Consider the following 23,468-nt stretch of genomic DNA (forward strand, 5'->3'; position numbering starts at 1 on the left):
CATTGAACTATAAAAAATAAACTAAACATCTGTTTCTCTCTGCGTTCCCTGACCTTAGCAACTTGGAAACCTAAGCTCAGGTGAGTTGGTATAGAGCAACAGCAGTGCCATCATTATAAACTGTGAGGTCGTCAAACCAAGATCACTCCAGCTGTAAGTCAACAGCAACTCACCGTCCCTCTCAAGAAAACTAATCTGCATGAGCACAGTTTTGTGGAGAAAAGTCTAACGAACCAAGTTGGGGCAAAAGTGACAAAAGAGAAAAGAACTAACTGACAAAAAAAGGTAAATAAAAGCTATTATTTCTACTATCATTTTATAGGTTGTTACTCCTATTGAGAGCGGTACTGTACGTTGGCAGGTTTACCTACCTTTCCCCCCTCTGTCTTATAGCATCTATACTGTAGTTAAAAGATTCAATGATCTGTTAACTAATGCTAAATTACATTAGTTATACTTAAACTGTACTTTCATATATGTTCTATAATATTATTCAAAAGTTTCTATCCATTTTTGATTGGCAACTCTGTGACATGGTCTTTTTGCCTTTCGGTAATGTTAAAGTGAAAAATTGGTTAACCTGACCAAAACATTTGCTGTTGAGCTGCTAGCAACCCCCGATGTGTAAGTACACTGGAACAATACCATTTCTGTTACTTTCTGATAATTTGATAATTATTTATCAGGGATGTATCCAGCATGTGAGCGCAATATTTCCTAAAATAATAAATCTAATAAAATCTAGATAATAATCTAGATATTGACTCAGGGTGATGTTTAAAAATCATCAACTTTCTTATGTGCAAATGTGCAAAGTTTAACAAGTCCCATCAGAATTACTTTGAGAAACACATGACCCTGCCCTGAGGTCAGACACCACAAATAGGTTCTCCACTTCTTGCATGTTGTCCTATATAATGTAAAAGAACATAAAATTGCAGACTCAACCTCCTGTTCTGCAGAACTCTTCTCCTCTTCAAGTTCTTCACCCAGGTGCTTCTGGTGTTTTAGAGTGGATGGCACTCTTTCAAAGGCTCACTGGGTGCCTGAGGTTGGTTAGAGGAGCCCGACTTACAACCTGTAGGGGGACCTACAGTAGTGCCAAGGAGCCTACTGGGGAGCCACTGTGGGAGATGCTACAGACGTTGGGGTTCCAGCTGACAATGTGTATCCAGTATCAAGCCTGCGGGCGCACAGTCAGCATCGATAAAGTAGAAATGTACAGAATAGAGTTTACTGTAATGTTTCTGACTGCATTATAATGCCAGAACTCTGAAAATTCAGTTAGAATCTACTTGCGTCAAGACTCACACCTAAGACAGACTTCTGCAGTACGCTTAGTGTCAAAAACGTGAATGATCTAACAAGGGCTGATATTCAGATGATTTTTTTATGAATAATAAATGAGCGTATGAAGGATAAGGGGTGTAAAAGTCATGATGGACATCTGTCATGTCACCATATCATAATGTCAGAGAGAGATGGATGAGACCGGAGATGCAGCCAGATTAAATGTCAGCGTCTCACACATCACGGGCCTTGTGAATGCCAACTTTTCTCTTTAAACAGCTGAATTAATGAATATAGAACATGACTTGAATTTTTCAAGCAGTCAAGGTCATTTGCTTCTCATTTTACAGCACAGGTTTGTGCAACGAAATGCAGTTTGTGGCTACTCGAACACAGAACAGACTTATTCATGTACTGTATGTTATTCCAAACCCCACCTCCAGCACGGGAGCTTTTGGATGCGGCCACCTGATCTGAGGTTGAGCATGGCATCACACCAAACTGAGGCCCAACACAGCCTCCAAGATTTCTGGAGGTCAGTTTGACAACACTGAATGTGTGATGGCATGAAGGTGATTTACAGCAGCACTGACCAAAACTTTAGGGATGACAACATGCGGCAGGCGGGTGCAAGAGAAGCTTGCGGCGGGAGAGTGGCGGCAGAGAGTCGGTCATCTGTAAAATATATTTTCACACCTCACTTGGTGAATTGAAGATTTATTACTACCAACCTCAGAGTTGACATGGAAAGATAAGCCATGGCTGTTTTGGTGAGTTGCATGTGCTCGAATGAGGGTGTGATGTGAGTTGAGCTAGCGAGGCATTTAGCGCTAAGCTCGCCTTAGTTTGGCAAAAGAGAGAAACTTGAATTCAGAAGGTGTACAGTTGTATTTTTCTGCTCAAGGAAAACAGAAGCAAGAGTTTTTTAATTTCTTGACATCTTGTGATCTTATTTTGTTCATTATTTTGCTTACTATCAGCTGGCAGGGCTATCAGAGGACGCTAACTTCAGTGGACATCTCTGCAACACAGTAGACGTCTTTGACATTACTAATAACCGTTGTTTCTTTACACTCTGTTGATAGCGTTCTTTCAATTTTTGAATTCTGGTCATGTCTTCCGAAATTTGCTGAACAATTTCGAACATTAAATGAATGTTACTATAAAGTAACAACGGTGTCAACGTTACGTCAGAGTCGGGTCAGTTAACAGCTACCGGGCTAACCGAGCTAACTGGCTTACAGCAGCTAGTAGCCACCGAAAGTATCTACAGCAAAGAGTGCAGCGAGCAGCAGTAGTTGGGAACTCTGGTGACATGTTGCCCCCTTATATTTTTGGAGTTACCTTCGACAGGTGGCCATGTCTCACACGTTCTACCTTTAATGTTCACAAATGCTGCCTGTTACGACCGGGCCCAAGTGCTGGCCTGTGTTAGCACGCTGTCTCAATCAAACATTAACAGAGGGAAGTTATCTCTGCCTCGGTTTAATTGTTCATCAACATGCAGCGCAGTGGGCATGAGTTTAATTGGATTTTTGGCAGTTACGCAGAGTCTTATATTTGCTGCAGGCGAATAATGTGCGGGTTCCAGGGGAAAGATAATTTTTTTTTATGATTCCTCACTTCTATGAAAATGCTTTGGAAACAGTAGCTGTGGCGTACATCTGCCTGTGACATTGACTTATCACTGTAATTCCCCTCCATCCCCTTGTGTTACGGCTGTAGCCAACACTGTAATAAAAGTCAGATGCAAACGACTGAGCAGCAGCAGGTGAGGCGAGCTGGTTCAGTTTGCCGTGTGCTCTTATGTAAAGGCTTGTTCTCTCCCAGCGAAGCTTATATTTCCACTCTTCAGAAGCTTTTAGTGCCTTTGTGACAAATCAACACAAGTGGTTTGGATTTTTTGGACGTTTTTTTTCCCCTCTCAGAAAAGTTCAAAGCTGCAGTTCAAATGTTTTATTTTTACATAACTAAACACAAAAGGTTGACGGCACATGTTATAACGTAACTTAGCCATTTAGATGAGAAAAAACAGAAGCTGCCAGATTTTGGACCTCTGAGGATTAATTGCAGACAAGTATAAAAAGGCATTTAATACACCTGATGTCCTTGTAGTAATTAAGAATTAAAAATCAAATTACAGTCTGTGGGAATAAGGGATCGGCCTTCGGGTGATTCAAGCAGTTGTGCCAGGCAGATGATTTTTAGTTCAGAGCTGTTACAGTGTACCTATTGCGACAAACTGCTGCCCTGAGGTACAAGGATCTCCCAGTGCTCACAAGCTCAGCGATAACTTCAAACTGCGAAGCTGCATTTGTATGCTCGACACAGCTCAGGATCTTCGCCCAGGGCCATGTTGAATCCTCATAGGAAGTTATGATGAGGAGCGAGGACACATGATCAGAGATGATCGAAAAACAAAAACATCCATCCCAGAAGTCTGAGGGAGAAAACCTTTGATCTGCTTCTCGTTAATTTCATCATCATTACTGAAAGTTTGATCAACAATATTCATGCTGAACTGAAACCGGTAACCGAGATGAAATGTATTTTCTTCCCCTAGGTGGGCTGGAGGTGCGTCCTGTACCCAGTTTTTTGGAAAAGGCAAAAAGTTGAGTCTGGGATAATGATGCGTGTCATCCGGAGGTGACGATTAACTTTGCATGAACACGTGAACAGCGCATGAAGCGATGACAGCGAGCTGTCAGGATCACTGTGTTTCAGGTGAAGACACATGAGAGAGCTGAGTCACACCACCTCTGGCACTGCTTATTCTGGCTGACGTGACAGGAAGGCACAATCATTAGTCACTTGTCACTTTGTTTAATAACTCTTTACTGATTATTCGCGCATGTTTCTTCTATTGCGGGGGTGCAGTCAGAACACTTCAGTCAGATATCCCTTGAAAAACATGTTCTTTATCTCAACAAAAAGTTATCTAGTGAAGTCAAATTCTAATATTTGAACTCACTTGTGCCAACTTATGTAAGACTGCAATCGAAGAGAAAATGAACACGTCTCTGGTATTATAAAGGTAACAACCCCCTCCAAGTAGCGCTGGGTGGAAGCAATAATACAAACAGGATACTTGGATAAAGTACTTTTGTATAAGTCTCTTCTTCCCTCTCTACATGCTGTTCATGTGGGAGCGGAGCAGTAATGAGGACATTAATAAAGGATGCCGATTCATTTTTAATGATCTACTGGCCCCTTTAGTTTGAAACTGATTTTTGTGAGTTTTCCGCTCAGTATCCGTGTTTTTTTTATTTTTTTATTTTTGCTTTGAGGAGGGCTCCCGAATGTGCTATTTTCTGCCTGCATGAGCAAATTGCTGCATAAGACACTGCGTACACCTTGTGTGTGTTTGAGTGAGAGACAGAAAAGTAGGATCAGTCTATTCTGTCTATATCTGGAAGATATTACCGAAATAGGGAAGTAAAGGCAGAGGTAGGGGTGTAAGACACAAGGAAAAAACTTTCCTGGGGGAAAATTTGGGTTGGATGTCAGGCATTAAACACCCTCACAGAAAAGAAAAGAAAAAAAAAAAAGTGAATATCTCGTGTTCAAAAACACATGTGGTCATGCTTGATTGTGTGTCCACAAGTGTGAAAAATGTTCAAATCACATGAAATATGTGGATTACATGTGTTAAACCAAGTGCTTTGCACATGGGAAACGTGATTCTGGAACAGTTTGATGGTATAATTTGTGAATACCATGTAAATTCTAACGTGAAACCTTTGGAATTACATATAAAAACCTATGGGATTACATGAAAATATGTAAATGCACATGTTGAACCCAAACACCCCATGTAAACCTACACAAAATCAAAATCCAGTGATGAGTAAAAGGCCACCTCTATTTTATGGGTTTAGCTCTTGTTTTTTGAGGAACCACAAGTTCTGTTCCCCCTCTATCTGACTTCCCAGCACCTGTAACTGAAGGAACAGACCGCAGGCCACATCGAATGCTGGTATTTGCTTTTTCACACCCTGGAACTTACCAAATTTGTTTTAGAGTCTTCTGCCTCAGACAGATGTTATCGTAGATGCTGTAGATGATTCGGATTGGATTAAAAAGAGGGGGATAAAAGAGAAAGAGGAAACCAGCTAGAGACTAGAAGCAGCAGCAGCAGCATCAGCAGCAGCCACAGTGTAATGTCAGAGCTGGCTGTGCACACATGCACACACACACTATCATCTCTATTCTCACTTCCAGCGGGGGAGAGAGTGTGTCTTCTCTCTGCAGCAGGCTTCTCCTCCTCAACGCTTACTCTCTCCCTCTCTCTCTCTCCCTCTCTTGCTTTGTTCATGCTGTGTTTGCCTGTGCTCTCTGTCTGAAGCAGCGCCACACTGGAGCACTAATGAGCAGGCTGAGAGCAACCCCAACGCAGATCTCCCATCAGCTGAGGAGCAGCAACAGCTCTGACGGCATCTGAGGCAACGAGACGCGGGACTGATCTGCAGTCAGCGGGGAGACAGCCGTGAGAAGCAAATGAAAGCCCAGGGAGAGGCGTAGGAGAGGTCGTGAGGTGCAAATTATCAGTGAGTCAGTGAGAAAGTGAGAGTGAGAGGATTGCTCCAGCGCTTCAACAGCCGACCCCTCTCCACACTCGGAGGCTGACCCTCTTTCTGAAGACGGAAGGACCTATCCTCCCCTGGAGGAGTTCAGCCATGGAGGAGACGCTCACCTGCAGCCGCAGCCCTTTCTCCCAGGTGTTTGGCCGTCAGGGTCAGCTCATGCAAGCCAGTGAGTGTTAACACCTGAAGTCTGCAATTGAAAACCTAAAAGTTCATATGCCTTGCTTGATCCTGATTAAGTTTAACTTGATTGCATGCAGTGTTCAATGGACGCACCCAACTGCTCTGTTGCATTTAATGCGAAAGATACAGACTATTTTGAAACAGACTGTTCTGGGGATCCTTCTGATTATGACACAGATTTAAATCTAGCCGTATGCAAAATTAAGGCGTTGAGGGAGGCAACAGTTGAAGATGTGCGTCCCAGTTTTTCCCCCAAAAAAATGGGTAGTCAACAACATTTATAAACATAAATAATTTTCCTTTTAAAGAAGATTCTGCCACAATTAATCATTCAGTTATCTCAATATTTTAATCATGTAATCCTTTTATTATTTCACAAGGGCTATTATCGTATTTTGTCTCTCATCTCTTTTGGGAAATCACTGTGATTTCACGCGTTTTCATGCAGCACTGGCTCGCTCGAGCGCTCAGGTTTTATGTGTTCGATATTGAATCATCTCTGTTGTAATGCGGCTCGACACAGCGATGTGTTAATGTTGATAGACTTTGATGCTCCTCTCGCGCACGCAAGGGAGATAGCAGGTGTGAATGCGCGTGGGATGTGTCCTATGTGTGTGTGCGTGTACGTATGTGTGTGTGCAGGTGGATGCAGAAGAGTGGAGCTCACCTCTCATGTATGAGTGAAAACCTTTGATCCCTGTTTGTCCGAACATGCCACAGGAATTCAAGGGAAATGTAATAAGTACTTTCGTGAAGTCTATAATGCTTTTTTTTTTTGTCCGACTGGTTGACAAAAGAACAGAATGCCGCGTTAATTCGAAATGGTTTGTTCTTCAATTAACAAGTTAAACAAGTCCCTCTGCATTAACTGCTGCACCACTTAAATTGATTTTTTGTAGATTTCATCTTTGCAAATGCGTCTGAGTCTGCTGAGTGAATTAGCGATGAAAAATAGATGATGTTTGCGTATAATTATGCTTATGTACTTATTACATATCAATATTTGAAGAATTTTCTCTGCAGTATGGGTGCCAGACACACACAGCCCCATTCAGACTCTGCGTAAGTGGGTGCGTGTGTGAATTATTTGTATGTGACTTGCTTGAGCTTTTGTGGCCCTGTGGCTTTTTTTCTTTTTACAGGTTCAAACCTCACAGCACGATGAAAATCCATCTCTGGTGTTCTGTAACAAGGTGTCATATAATTTCTAAAACAGGAGAAGGATCCCTTCGGCCATGGCTGAACTGATGTGGAGCAACGCGAGTTGTGATTTTTCACGGGTTTTGCTGCAGATTCGCATGATTGTATGTACGTGCTCGTGGCTGCAGGGCATCTTGATCCAGAAATAGTTGGGTTTTTTTCTCCTCAGTTCAATTGCTATGGGAGTTGAGGTGTTCCCTGTCTGATTGTATTTTGTAATTCATCAATAAACAATGCTCTGTTTTTTTGGGGTTGGGTTTTGCAACAGGGAAGAAAAACGTTCAAACTTTTCTGAATGGCCTCTTTCGCAAGCGACTCGCTCGGCTTGTAGGTTAATGGTTGCTGTGATGATCAGAATGGCTCAGATTGGATAGGTGTCCTGATTTGAAGAGTTGAAATGATTACTCACTTCACATCTACGCAGGGTGGAGAAACGCAGCAGGCAGCGTGACACGGCAGAAAAATCAGCAGAGAGGATGTGGCTGTCTAAATGTTTGGAGGCATGTCGAGCTTTGTGCAATTAGTTCTTTGGACTTTCTGGAAATACACTCTCACTGAATATTGAGTCTTTTGTTGCGCATTTATTTTACATATGCCCAAGGGGTGTTTTTGCGTTCCTCCTCTGTTCGCTTCCCCCACATTCAAACCAAAACTCGAAGACAACTTGAAGTCAAACTGTGGAGCTCATTCACACCGACTCCCCCCTCTGATGCCTTTGACTTATCAGTCACAGTGTAGGTGAGAGCGCTGGGTGAATTAAACCTAAACGCCACTCTCTACGGTTATGCAAAAGCGACATTATCATTGCATGTGTTGTGGTGAATTATAGTCAGTCTTGTGCTCCCCAAGTTATCTATGCTCTTTGAAGCTTCTGCAGCATGTCTATGATTTCGGATGTGCGGGAGACGGTAGGGAAGAAGAGAGGGAAGGAGAGGGGAGGGGATCGGGGCAAAAAAAAAAAAAAAAGTGAGCAAGCTGCAAATTGTGTGAATAAGACATGGGTGTTTTTTTTTTTCTTCTATTTTTAGCAACAACCTTACATAGTGTTACACAGCTGCTGGAAGACTAATCCACAGTAGCGCTGGCTGGCAATATCTGAACAGTAATTATAGGGGGGATTTTTTTGTTATCTTTGGCTGTCACCCATCATTGGATCAGAAGTCCCTCAGCTATATGCAAAAGGCCTGCCTTGAATTGCAGAGAGAAAATCCATTACATGAGTGTTGCACATGCCCAAAGACTTGAATATTAACAACCTTCTGGTGGTACCCTGGCAGGAGAGAAAAAAATAAAAGGAAAACGCTTGACAGAATTTTTTTCTTCTTCTTCTCATGAATCACATTCACGTGGCAGTGCCAGGTGCACGATCCTGCTACAATTCTCTTACTCCCCTCTGGAGGTGTGATATGTTCTGTGTTCAGTGTTGTGATGTGTTGTCAAAACTCCCCGAGCAGCCGATGCTCCCGTTTGTCGAGGAGAGCGTAACAACTTAGTTCCCCCACTGCTGCGTAAGTATTCAGGGAAAAGTTCATTTCTTACGTGTGCGACTTCTCAAAGTTATTCCCACCAATCACTCATTCCCTGTAATTATGTCAACAGCTTCATTTTTAGCACCTGTAATGGAAATAAACGATCTTATTCCTCTTGAGGATCGAAGGCAATTCATAACGTAGCAATGTCTGTTGGAAGCGTACCCGTAGGCTGTTGATGGGATTGTGGATTAATAATATCGCATCAGCCGGACCTGAGATTTCTGGCTGTTACTCAGTGTGAACAAAAGCTTCCTGTTTTCTCATGTAGGCCTTTGTCTCTCGGCCCAAATTCCAGATATAAAACCGCTGTCGGTCTGAAAACAAAAATCAGCGTGTAAAATGATTAATGTCCAACATTCATTTTGACTCTCTTTCCTTTTCTCTGCTGTGCATTTCTCTATGTGGTGACAAGAATACATATGGCACCATGTTTGCACCATGATGTGTTAAAAATACACGAGACAGGTCATCCACTTCATCTAATCTCAAGTATGGAACGAAGAATCTGACAAGTTAGATTAAAAATATAGCCTTCCTCTAGATGCACATGCTCTCCTCTTCTCAGGCAGGATGCAGGTAAAACGACTCGAGGAGAGATGAGTCGAGGCAGCAGGCGAAATGAGATGTCCATTCTTCGGAGCGTCATTCGAAAGCGGCGTCAGTTGAATATGACGGTGTAGAACAGCTGCATCATCTGTCCAGTGTTCTCTCACAGCCTAATGCTGCATTTTATGATCTCTGTCAGACGAGCAGAACAGTATTCACGACAACTTATATATTCACTCATATATTTTCTTTCAGTTCAATTCACAGTGTAGAGATAAATAATATCAGATGAAAAAAGTCAGTGAGGCGTTGAGGCTGAAACAGTGCCTCACATGGAATTGCAGAGGGCAGAAAGATTTAATTGCAGATCTTATCATCGTAAATAACTCATACAACTTTTTGATGCACAGGAACGGTCACAGAGTCCTGCTCCCACGTTGGCTTGCATATTCCAGCTGTGTCTCGTGATTCTTATGATAAGGGTGGCTGTGGCTCAGGAGGCAGTGCGGTTGTGAACCATTTGGAGGGTTGGTGGTTGGATCCTTGGTCCCTGTAGTCTACATCTTGGAGCGTCCTTGTCCTTGTCCTTGGACAAGATATTGAGACCCAAATGGCTCCCAGTGGCACCTCCCTTGGTCTGTGAGTGTGTATGAATGGTTATTGGCCTTGTAGAGCAGCTGATGCCTTGCATGGTAGTCCTGGGCACCAGTGTATGAATGTATGTCAATCAGTGAATGCTAAGTTGTTTTAAAAAGCACTTAGAGTGGTCGGCAAGACTAGAAAAGTACAGTCCATTCACTATTTAATGGGCGCTGAAACAATGTTTTGCAAAAAGGATATGACTGTGCTTATGACTGAGCGTCCGCTCTCCTCTCCTGCGAGATGCATTTCAGAAATTGAGACATCCTTTAGTATGGCGTGCTGAGAAGGATTTCGGGGTCACAGTTAGGAGGACAGCGGAGAGAGCCCCGAGGAGAGCCCTACCTAATCTGTCGCTTGGAGTTTCTCAATCAAAGGGATCATGGGAGTTGTCGTCATTATTAAAAGACAGTTGTTGATGAAAAGTCCATCTACGTGACTCAGTCAGAGATGTTCACAGGCGAGGTGAAGGTTTACACTTTTATTCGCGTCATAATGAGTCATGTTTGCTGAGTGCCTTCCTCACTCTCTGTCTCCTGAAAATGATAGTGACAAGCAACCACGTGAAATGCACTGTTATCCTGAACAAAATCACAGATTTCTCTTAACATTGTAGTCTAGTTGCTTTAATGAAGAAATGTTACGTGTTACATCTTTTACAATATTATTTTCATTGTAAGGATCTGATGTCCCTGAAATTATGATAATGTTGTTGTTACTGATGTTTTTGTTGGTTACTTTAGAAATTGCAGTGTTTCCAATAGAATTGCAACGAGATAATTACTTTTAGAGAAGCTCAAGGTGAGTGTACAGTACATATTGTCAGTTTAGTTGGAGACTGTTTCCTTTCTTAGCTATCACTTTACCCTTGAATATCCCCTTAGTGCCTCAATAAACCGCTGGTAAATCCCTGCTCAGGAGAGGCGAACGTGATTTGAAGTTTTAATACGTGACCACTGCAGGTGTAGAACATATTTTGGTCTTCTTTGAAGTGATTAATTCCTCTCCTTCTTCCACTTGTGTTATGGCTCCAGCGAACTCGCAGATTGCTCACACTTCCTTACCCAGTGGGCTTTCCTGCAGTAAGAGATTAGCTTCATGCTCCTGGTGTTGCTAATCATGTAGAAGGAGTCACGTTGCAAGAGGTTTGCCGGTACAGTCAGTGTGTGCACTCAGCAAGGTAACACTTTTTTTTTGTGAGAGTGAGTCACAGATTTGTGCTGTTTTACAGATTCTTATTTATGTATTTTTGATTCATTTTGTTTAGTATTTAGAGGAACTGGTGTAATGAAACACAGCGCCAACTGTGACACCACAGGATCTGTGCGCTGAGACAATCGCTCGCGCTCCATCTGCTGCCATTTCGATGTGCATTTTGATAAATTCATGTCGCTAAACTGAGGAATTGAAGCCACGGGAGCTACATTGGCACACAGCCTCAGTTAGAGAGGGCGAAATGTTTCATCACACTGGAAAATAATTATTACTATTAAAACAAATATTGTTGATGAAGGTTCTGAGTCATCCAGGCAACTGGATAACTGGTTTCAGTTCCTTGAAAACAAATATTATGGATCTTCATTGACATTTAATCTCTCTGAAAACTGTGTTTACATCATACTGCACAGTCTTCATACAGCATACATTATGGTCCTCACAAACAAATCAACTAACTCACTTAACTCTCATTATTATTGTGACTGTGATGTAGTCTCAGTCGGTATTTGTCACCTCAGTGGATCTCTGCTCAAGAAAAGTCTCGATAAACATTGCATTTATCAACCTGAACATCACTCAATAACAAAAAAACACAGGTCTGTCTCCCAGATAAAGAAAGAGATTATGGTTACATAACATGCCCTGACGTACTTTATGTCTAGACCTGTTATTGACAAGTCAGTCACAGATGAACGCTGGTCATCCGTCTGCACCAGTGGCTGTACTCTTGCTCACATGAGTTTGGAACCATGGTATCGCCATGTGCAAAGCTGAAACCCCAGCAGGGCATCAGGATCACATGTATAAATATAGACTGTGTTCACCCAGCCGCCGATGCAGAAGGCCGTATGTACGATGATGGGTGCTTGAAATATTTCCTCCGCTGCAGCAAAAAAACTTTGTGTCAAGTTGTTCTGGGAATGGTTTTTTTTTTTTTTTTAAGCAGAAGTTTATTATTCAAAACTCACAGAGGAAAAACTGCTGTCAAGGCAGTCAATTGAGTTTAAGCGGCGGACCATGGGACACTTGGCACACTCTGAAAAATGTACAATGCCAACCCCCTCCCTGCCCATTTCTGTGCTTAGAATTGGACATCTCCAACTTCCATTAACCTTCAGATGAATGAGTACGCTGCAAGAGGAGCCCTGATTGAAAGCAGAGTTTGGGTCAGCTGGCTCTCTCTCTGCATCTCCTCCATCTCATTCTACTCGTTCTCTCCTCCATCCTCCACTGAACCACCTTTTGAAATACAAGCTTTGTGTGTTAGCACATCCTGTTGTACATCAGGGTCATTTTGAATACAGGTTTTGTGCGCTTAAAATTATTGTGCCGTTTGTTTTTTTGTGCCTTTCTCCTCAGGAACATTTACAAGAGATGCAGGTTAAAGAAAAAAACACTTCAGCCTGCAGAACTGATCTACAATGAATAATCAGAATCAGAATCAGAAATCCTTTAATGTCCCGCAAACGGGGAAATTTGTTTGTCCCAGCGGCCAAACGATGGAATATACAAAAGACAAAAATAAACAATATAATTAAAAAGGTAAGAAATAAAATAGACGTATATACATATAAACATGATATAGTGCAAAATTAACAGCAGTGAATTTTATTCACATATACAAATAATAAATATGGGTGTTTATTAAATTACCAGATGATGATGACCAGAAATGAGTTTTGTACAGTCTTATTGCACAGTGCAGAGTGAAGTCAATAGGGAGCAGTGCTGGTTGTACAGTCTGACAGCAGCATGGAAGGAAGGACCATCGATACCTCTCCCTCACACACTTAGGGTGTACATAGTAATATATATCTATTATGATATATCTACAAAAATATCATGTTTGATAGAGTTAAGATAAGGTGTGGGAGAGAGGGCACTATAATGAATCATACCTCTGGACATTAGAGTGTATCTGTGCACCCGAGCTCCACAAACACGTCCAATTTAATGCAAAAATATTAGCTTTCTCTGCTTGCTGCTGAACTCAATACCATCAACTTTGATGTGTGCATACATTATTTAACAGCAGATCAATAAGCATGAATTCACCACATTCCCTTCGTATGAGACTGTTTGAATTTGGGAGGTTCAAGCTCTGGATGAATATTTGTTTTACAGGAACATTTTGCCATCATTATTGCTTATTTTTAATATAATATACTTTTCACGAATAGGCCTGTATCAAAAGAAGGTCTTTTTTACTGTCAAATTAAAGCTTACTTCACTGCTTCAATTATTCACAGTCACTTGTGATGTCAGTTATATTCATCTCCATCTGTGCCAACAAGATAAAGGGGTGCCACAATGTATTTAGTACCTTTGTTTCAGTATTGCACGTACCATTTTCTAAACAAAACAAAACATAAAAAGGAAAACTTTTTGTGTCATAATAACTTATTGCTATTGGCAAGAAGAAAATTGGTAGAAAACAAAAAGTGTTGTGTATGTTTTTTGTTTTGTCTTGTTATTCAGAGAAACGGCTTACTTAATAGCAAAATGACAAAAGACCTCACTGTGAACTTACTATTTTCGGCCAAAGAAATAGTCCCAAGAATTGTTTTTTTTTTAAATCAATTAACCAGAATAACATGGCTATTGTCATAACCTAGGTAAAAAACAACAAAAGCAACCCTGCACTATTTATTTATTTTCATTTATTTATTTACTGTTGTGTTTTAATTGAGCCCAGACGCTTTTAAACATCCTGCTATTACACCCACCGACACACGGTGGCACTGTTGCAACCAGGATAAATGAGCCAACAATGCGGTCAATACCCTGTGTCTTTCAGTTAGCGTGCTAACTAAGATGTAACTAGCTACATAATCGACACATTAATTAAACTAGAATAATAAAACGGAGAAGACGGTGAAAGAAGAGATTTTGAGAAGAAAACAGCAGGCCAGAGAAAATGCCTTCGATGCTAGCTAACATTAGCCCTCCTAGCATTAGCGTCATAAACAAACAGTTAGTGAACGGACATTTTCGAAATTTTGCTGTTTGGAATGAACAAATAAGACCAAGAGAAATTGTTTTTTTAGGAGTTACAACATATCTGCTCTAGTGTTTGCTGAAAACCAAAGAACATCTGATTTAAGGTAAGGCAGCTCGCTTTTTCACCAGTGCTAATAATTGTTTTTGGTTTAATTAGTAAACAGTGCAACAGTTTGTGGAGCTGACTGACAAACTTTCTGCTAATTGCTAAGTGAATGAGTGCCAGTTAGCCTTACTGTGTCCCAACAGAGCTGGCTACTGAAACATTTTGATAGAGAATACAACATTTTCTTGAGATTTATCATCAACAGACTTGTGGTGAGTGATTCACAGGTGTGCGCAGAGCCTTTGATGTGCCTCTTGGAGCTGATATCCTTTTACTGGTGAAATCCTGTATTGATGCATACAAGTACTTTTGACTGGAGCGTTGCCTTTATATAAATCGCAGTGCTGTGTTTCTGCACAAGACATCAAATATTCATGTTTTGGATCTCTACTGTGTTCAGTCCTCGAGTGTTTTTAGTGTCATGGTCCAGAGATGGACACTGCAAAGACGAAAAGTGACAGTAGAGATGCTGGAGTTTGTGTCCCCCCCTGCATGTGTATATGTTCCTTGTTGATGATGGATGGGTGTGAAAGCAGACTCTTCACAGGTATAAATAGCTGGAAAAATTAACCATATCCAAAATCGCAAGAAGATGTGATAATTTCATAACAGTCAAATGTGTAACGAAACAGCTCTATGATGAAGTACTGTAGTGCCGCAGAGATGTACCCGATGCACACGTTTTGTTCTCCAGATATAAGAAAAACACGTTTGTTTGGTCCAGACCCCAACAAATATTGCATCGCCATGATTATAATCGATTTTTAAAGTGAACATGGAAATTGTGATGCAAAAATAATCATTAGCCTACTAAGTGTGAATCACATCACAATACCTGTCAAAAAATGATCACATTCGATTTTTTTTTTTTTTACCATACCGTGCAGCGCTATTGCTAGGGTACACTGTGGGTGTTCAAGGTGAGCAGCCACTCTCTCTTTATTTTATTGTGCTACTTTTGAAGTACTTACGAGATTAAACAGGCCTGTAACTTGTGCAGAAAAAAATTATAATATTAACTGATATCATCCTGAACCCAGAGGGCTACTTGACTGATATCAAACACACTGGTATCTTTTAGAAGGAGCTGTGTGTTCTCTGAAAGATTACAAATTGCTTTATCCTTTTAATAAATGTGATTTAAGCGGTGATTGTGGGGGAAACCTCCTTTTGTCTAGTTTGTCAGGATTGAAAATCTCGGCACTGGAGGAAAAGCGACGTATTCTGCATTGCTCGTGGTTATTCGAGGCTCATAGCTGCAGCACACCCTAGTTACATTTGGCTGCTGTTAGAAGTGGAACTCACATTGCTTTATTAGTTATAACTCTTAACCTCACAGGTGCTGGCAGCAGAATCCAACACAAACCGTCTACACTCAAGCTTACTGCAGTGTAGTGACTCGATTTCAGTTGGCACAAGTGTCCAGCTGGTGTACTGTACAGGCTACCAGCGGGCTCTCAGCAGTTCTGTGATTATCATATCAGCCAGCAGTGATGCACAGCAGCAACACAGGCCGGCCACAAGCTGGCAGGGCTGGATGTTAGCCAACAGCAAGGCAGTGGCAGCCTCAGCCATGGACTGTGAACCATGAAACATAGCTGGGAAGACTGTTCTACTTTTTTCCCCCCACAGGCTACATGACCTGTACCTTAATTTCTGCTCTTATGTATCATTTAAGTGTCTCAACTGACAGCAGGAAACGCACAGGTGTAACTTATAACACGGATCCTATTATGACCATACAAAATGTCCGCCCCTTGAAAGGATTTCTCGTCTAATTGCACTGACACCTGTTCGCTCAGCCCGCCCTCCCTTGGTGGCCGATGTACTCCAATTAAGGAAACAAAAATTAAATCTGTGCTCTGTGGTTATTACACATTGGACAGGCTGGAGCAAGTTTTTCCAGCATGTACAAGAGAAAGTCTGAAGGCACATAGAGTTTAGGGAGTGTTACGTCAGATTTGCCCATCCCGCTTACAATAGAATTATGGGATTCAGATTAAAACTTGAAGTGTCGGTTTAACTCTATTTGAGGGATCGTGGGGAGTCATGCCGCGTTTTAGGACAAACAATTTCTCTTCTGGCTCATCTGCGAGGCAACTGTAATCCTCACTAATCACTGGAAGTTGATTATGTTTGCATTTGTGATTGTTTCACAGCGTGTTTCGTATTCTTTGTCGTTTATATGACACGTGTTTCCTCTTTCATCCTGTGTTTTTTTTTCTTCTTATGTTGGCTGCATTTATCTGCAGCGGCAGGTGGATGATGCGTCAGCAGCAGTGCGTGATTTTTCTGCCAATCACCTCAATCCTAGTCCCTAATCCTTCACTTTCCGGTTTCTAAATCCTCACTTCAGGCGTCTGTGCTCTCCCATCTAGACAATCCATCTCCGCCAAGCTTTCCTCTGTGAGACGAGAGATCATTGATGAGTGATAAAAGCTTAGACTTTAATCCCAAACACATACAGGATTATAGGACAAGTGTTGCACTTTTGAAGTAAGGCAATAGTGCCTGCTGTGACTTTGAGAACAGTGGGAATGATTATCCAGGAAAATATCCAACCACACTAAATAACTGTCATACGTATAACCACTAATAAAGCCGCCTATAGATGATTTTGATCTGTGAAATATATGAGCTCAGGTCACAAAAAAATGATTCTAGGAGGTTTCTAAAAGCTAACTGATTTCCAGAGCAAGGTGTTTTGAGCCTGTAATACAGTGTTCTGTTTGTCTAGGTTTACAAATTAGACACCTTCACAAGAAATCACCCTGAGAGACAATATGAGTTGTCCCAGCCTAACCTTTAATGGTATCACCACTGAAAACAAAGGCGGGATTAGACTTAAATCACAAATTGAATTGCCTCCACTCAAACATGATGTTATTTAATTGACTGCATTGGTTAAAGAACCCTCGGCTTACATCAGCGCGTTGGGAAATGAGTGACGAAACTCTCACAAGGACCAGGGGCTGAAATAATTTAGCCTCCATTGCATTCAATAAGATACAATATTTTCGTAGTGCAGAAAGTTTTCATCCTCAGTGTTACATACAGTCCCTGAGAAACTCCTTACATTTAGTTTAGATTATAATAACATGGAGAATGAAAGCATCTTGAAGTTCATACTGCAGCCTACATGACATTAGAGCTGCAACAATGGATCGATTAGATTCAATCTACCACTATTTTGATAATCAAGAATTTTTGGAATTCAGATATTTTGTTTTAAGCCTTTTTTTTGCTAACTGTAGTCTAGCAATAACGGGGAACTGTAAAATAGCTACGTCAGAATCCTTTTGTCAGAGAAAGTGCATATTGGCCGATCGGACCTCGTTGAACCAAACCAATCTGTATTAACACCATGTAGAAAAGACACCAGATCTTTTGGAAAATGTCTTTTCATTCAATAAGGAATAACATTAAACACAACAATATTGTAGAGCAGCAGGATTCTTTAAATTAATACACGTAAGACGCTACAGCACTCACTTGTCCATCTCAGCCGAGAATGTAGAAATGTCTGTCTGAGTTATACACGAGTCATCCTCAGAGCCCCAATCGACCGAAGCTTTGTTTATTTGCTGTTGATTGCTACCGAAGCTCCGGAGCTCAAAATATGGTTATTCTGGACAGCTCTAGTTTTTTTACACCTCTACGACTGCAAACTGAATGTTGTTGGGTTGTGGGCAGAACAAAACAATCGAAGATCATCATGGGCTTCAGGAAACAATTATCAACATTTTCACCATTTTCTGATACGTATAGACCAACAACTTATCGATTAAGTGAGAAAAAAATTGATATATTAATCAGCGATGATGATAAGTATTAGCTCTGGCTGTAGATATCAGCACTAACCTGCCAAACACAAGAGAAGAAACCCCCTGATTGCTTTTATCGCATGTAGGCAATCAGTAAAATGTGACCATATTGCCTAACTCAGTTTACAAAGAGGCTGGTGAAAGAATAATATACATACTTATAAAGAAGTTTGTATTTTTTTGGGATGTCTGTCTCAGCGATTCATGAGATTAATGGAGGGAGAAATTATGTTCTCATTAAATGTTAAACATTAATCAAGTCCTGAATACCCTAATGAAAAGTTTTTATCAGTTGCAGGTTATCAGGCAAAGACATGATAAAAATGATTTACTGTATCATCTATCTAACCAAGGTTAGAGGAGTATGTTTCATTCTCCAGATCTGTAGAGAGCTTTAAAGTCTCACCTTCCAGTGTAATTATCAGAGGCCCCACTGCCTAAGGGAGTAATCTCACTCTGGTTGAGGTGTTAGGATGGAAGAGCACAGCGGGCTGGAAAACCACACAGAGATGTTAGACTGAGCTGACCTCAAAGATCAGTCACATCTTTCCAGCTAAGTAGTCACTGTTGACTCAAGTGGGAGTGACAACGTTCAAAAGGAATCAAACCAAACACATTGTGAGATAATTTGATTGCTGTGTAAAATGATTAAAATGAATTATTTTAACATTAGGTATTGTGATTGATTTAAAATAAACTTAAAGGAATAGTTCAACTTATGGGATGTAGGCTACACTTTATTTTTCTCATGCTAACTTAGCATAGCATCGAGACTGGAAACATGGGGAAACAGCTGGTCTAAACAGCAAATAACATTGTTGAGTAATCAGTTAAATCAGTTAATTGTTGAAACTCAAGAGTTGCCAAAGAGATGTTTGTGTTAAGTTAGAAACACTGTCATCATTACATAATTGGTCCACTAGGGAGTACTGACAGTTTCATATTTCAGCAGTTAATTGAGTGAACATTCAATACACACCTTTATAGATTTTTTGAAGAAGTCAAGACACGTGTTTATATATAATTTTAAATGAAGGATACAGTTTAACTTTTTATATAATTAAAATCTGCATTACTGGCAAATCCTCCTTCACTTCTTTGTGATGGGATCAGGGTAGAAATTACAGACTGATATCTGTAAAATTGGGCAAATAAGATTCAAACTCTGCATGAGGTGATACTACAAGAAAAACTAAGAACAGGCCTTTGTAATGTAATTTGGGTGAACCAGCCCTTTAATGTTGAAAAATGCTTTACTGGTCATTACAAGATGACATTCTTTCTTCCTGATCGTGTCATTGTAGGTAACCATGCAGGAAAAAGCAACATGACAGACCAAATTAATGAGCATTTCCTTTGTTGTTCGTGCACTGAAACCATGTAAATCTCATTTAATTAGACACAGGTCTACAGAAGCCGCTTCATTAAATGAAAGTTCCCTGATGAAACTTAAGTTAAACACTAAAGCCTGACAGAGGACTGTCATTATACACGTAATCCCTCTTGTTTATGTTTTGGCAGCAGCTTCCAGCCCCCACAGCCAAATCAGCAGGGATGACAGTGAAAGGAAATGGTCTTGTCAAGTGTGATTCATGCTCCCCCCCCTCTTTTCTCTCCTGGTGCCAGTAGACAGGCTTCTCAAGTGTAGTTTTAGAAGCTGCGGTACAGCAGATATGTCTACTCACATTACAGGCGGACATGTTTCCTATTTACAGCCTCATTTTCACTGACCAACATCTTGGCCACCAAACTTCCATAAATATTGAAAGCAGTCGGGGTTGTGTCAGGTTTGGGAGTAGGTTTATTCTAAAAACATCGAACCAGTAAGGCCAGTTTCTCTCATCAGACTTCAGTTTCCCTTCATTTGCCGTAATGTTTTTGCTAATGTTCTCAGCATTAGCCGTTAACTGGTCTTCTGTGAGTTCAGAGAAAGTGCATAATCCTGTTAAAGAGCATTTGAAGAGAGACAGCTTTTTTTTGAGCGACATTCAGAAATGCTGCCTCCTGGATGTTCGTGGAGTGCTTGAGAGTTCAACTTTGAACTTCAGTCGGAGGCGTTTACCCTGGGATCCACATTTTAATCATAATTGTCAAGGCAGATTCAATAAACAAATGAGAAATCTGTTTTTACAACAAACACAGGCAGAGATTTATCAGCCTCAAGACACTTGGCCTAGATCCAAACTTTGACAGTATTTACAAAGGAAGTTCTTATAGTTTATAGATGCGCTGCGACAGCACGCTGTCAGACCACCCGGCATCTATGAAAAGACTCAACATAGTGCTCTCGAAGCATGAAAGCCAGGCAGTTTTGAGTTGACATAACAGTTTAATCTCATCTTGACTTTGGCAGTGGGATCTTTGTATCGAATCCTTCCTGTTTGTGCTGAGGTTTGTGTTGGCGGTGACCGACCAGAGACTACAGCGCATTAGACATGACGCTTTCCCTTTTAACTGGAGAGCCCTGAGTCTGTTTGGGCTGACACTGTTTATGAGGCTACATTAGCAGAAGATGAAGTTAATGCATAAACAACATTAGTTCAATAACGTTGCAGCAGCTGTCCCTTTGTGCCCAGATATCAGATACTGTGTTTTTGTTATTTCTGCCTCTCACGCTGAAACTCAAGTACAAGCTTGCGCTAGTCTGGAACCCATTCAACAATTGAGGATGTTGTTCCAACTGCAGCGGGAAAAAAAACAAAAAAAAACATGAGAATGAGGGCAGAGAGAAGAAGAAAGCTTCAGTCATGTAAAGCTCAGCAGAAACAGAAGGGAAAAAATTCGAGGGGGATGCATTCTCTGCTGGAGGGAGAAATAGGGAGATATGGTGAGCCAGCGCTGGATTCTTCTGTCATGGGAAAACATACACACACACACACACACACACACACACACACACACACACACACACACACACACACACACACACACACACACAAATACACCTACATAAACACATACACAAACCATTTTAAGTGCACAGCTCACCACCTCCAGGAAACCACATCTCATTTCTGCTTCTCTCCCTTTATTCCGCCCATTACAGTGGTAACAGATACGATTAGTGGAGTTTAATGAGCTCTGCAGAGATGAGAGTTCTGCTGGCTGTTCTCTGCTTCACAGCCACAGAACCCTCGGGGTTCGGCTCCACTGAGCGAGTGATGTGTGTTCCTGCGCCATCTCTGCCTCTTTATCGTCAGCATGTAGATTTTTGGCAGGTGGGGAGTCCGGTGGCATTATGTGCATTTTTCTTCAGTTCAATTCTTTTCAGTGCTGTGTTTTTATGTGCATGGAAGAATGTACAAAACAAGGGCTGCAAATAAAGATTATTATATCAGCTTCAGCATTTAGCAAAATAAATGACAGAAGATTGAGAAAAATGCACATCACAATTTTCCAGAGCCAAGGTGACGACTTCTGATTCAGATGCATATTTGGCAAAATCCAAAAGGTAATCAATTTACAGTGATGCAAAACAGAGAAAAGCAGCAAATGCTCACACTTGCGGAACTGGAACCAGGAAATATGTTTCATTTTGCTCGTCATTTGTCTATTATCAAAGTTGTTGATGATAGACTAATTGACCAATATATTTGATTTCAGCACTAATTCAGAGTGTAAGCATGTGTGTCCTGAGTTCTGGATAAGGAAAACGTCCTAAAAAATCCATTGTTTCTGACAGTTTTTCTTTTTTGTTGCCAAAATCTGCTCTTCTTTTACATTCAGTTTGATTCACATATCACTTTTGAGGACAGCAGCCTGTGCTCATGCATATTGTATGCCGATGCGTATTGTGCCTAGTTTTCAGTGAAGGTGGTTCCTTTTGATGTCCCACCTTCATTTCTCCACCAGCCCCCGCGTTGTAAACCCACAGAGTACTTCTGAAAACATCGTCTGAACACACATCAGGTGTTGAGCACTAATAACATCACTTACTCTAGATCACTGAAGATATAATATACTGGAAATATCCCCATAAAACAATGAAGACTCCCTTGTGAGGATTAAGTGTGCATGACAATGTCAAAGTCCTGTCAGGTCAAATATTTTCACACCAACAGGCTTAAACTCAAAATTAATTTAAAGATCGTTTCGCTCCTTTCTTATCTTTTCTGACATGAAGCCAGAGGAATGTCTCTCACCCCAGTGATTTAATTGATTTCCATTCATTTCACAGTGTAATTAAATGAAATGGAAGTGCTGTAAACAACATTAGACTGCTTTAGTTTGCAGGCATTGAAATCAGTAAAAGGACAAAACTGTGGTGTTTCATTGTTACCAGTAGGGGGCAGTGTTGTATCGTGCTACTACCAGCATTTACCCTCTGGAAATGCTTTTGGATTCTGCAGTCCCTCGATTAAAATCTATGCCATATCATCTCTGATCTTTATAGACGTATTAGATCAGACCATGAATGATGTCTCTGATTTCGAAACACTTCATCTAGTTTTAACCCATTCCATTTGATTCCTTTTGTAGTAGGTAATTCCTATCCTAATTTCTTCAGTTTCCACCTTCAAAGTCATGGTCTGGGTTGCAGCTCACCCTGTGCATAAAAAGCCTTGTCTCTGTATTTGTCCTGTTCGATTTGTTTTTATGTGTTGAAATCAGTATGACCTCTACATACTGTATATTGCTTCTGCCTGCCTAAAATAACTCTGTTATTATGATGTTAATGAAGCCATTTGTGGTCTTACGTATACATCAACTCATTAGTTTTATCTCTATGGCTCTTATAGCCCATCTGGTCCATTTGCCAGATGTTTAAGAAGTGCATCATTTCAAACTGGGCTTAATTGTGCACACTAAACCACATGCCAGGCTCCTACTTAAGCACCAAAGGAATTATTTTCACCAGTATGAACACAAAAAGGACTATTCCCTGGCCTGAGCTGTCTCCCATCATGCGCCCATTGGATACTTTGATGCAAACCCATCTGGAAAATGTTATTTTAGAAAAAGCAGTAGGACAAATCATGTATTATTCAGCTTTTTTTTGTAACGTGTGTCTATGGCAGCAAAAAACAAATTAAGTTCTAATCATACTGAAACGTTGTAAAAGATTCAAACTAATGGACCCATGCCTGATAAATAAAGGCTAGGTGTTTTTTTTCTTCACGCTGTTTATCCGTGTGTGAAATTGTTGCCCACTCTGATTGATGAGTGCAGAGGGAATTAGATTTAATTAATTTATGCTGCCTTTCATCAGAGGAATGTCTCAGAGGATTTTACAGAAATGGAGAAACAGCTTGCTTAGAAGCTAGAAGTTAGAAGCTATACATTATACTTGTTCACACCGTGGTTGTCATATAATACCAGCCATGATACAATGCTAGTAAAAAACAAA

At 40.8% G+C, this 23,468-nt stretch overlaps 1 protein-coding gene across 6 annotated transcripts in view; it reads left to right on the forward strand.

The window, feature by feature from the left end:
- Positions 1 to 5,399: 5,399 nt before the first annotated feature.
- The window catches only part of LOC115584643 (kazrin-like), a 179,192-nt gene continuing 161,123 nt past the window's right edge, over positions 5,400 to 23,468 (forward strand). For 3 of the 6 annotated variants that reach the window (XR_003984580.1, XR_003984581.1, XM_030422197.1), the window contains exon 1: positions 5,400 to 6,042. Coding sequence is in view for 4 of the 6 variants with exons in the window: in XM_030422197.1 (XP_030278057.1) it covers positions 5,967 to 6,042 (76 nt within the window). In the remaining 2 variants the exon portion in view is untranslated. The remainder of the gene's footprint in view (positions 6,043 to 23,468) is intronic. The other 3 variants (XM_030422196.1, XM_030422198.1, XM_030422199.1) reach the window with 3 other exon arrangements.

This window comes from Sparus aurata, chromosome 7 (genome assembly GCF_900880675.1).
Source record: "Sparus aurata chromosome 7, fSpaAur1.1, whole genome shotgun sequence".
In the NCBI taxonomy this organism is placed as follows: Eukaryota; Metazoa; Chordata; class Actinopteri; order Spariformes; family Sparidae; genus Sparus; species Sparus aurata.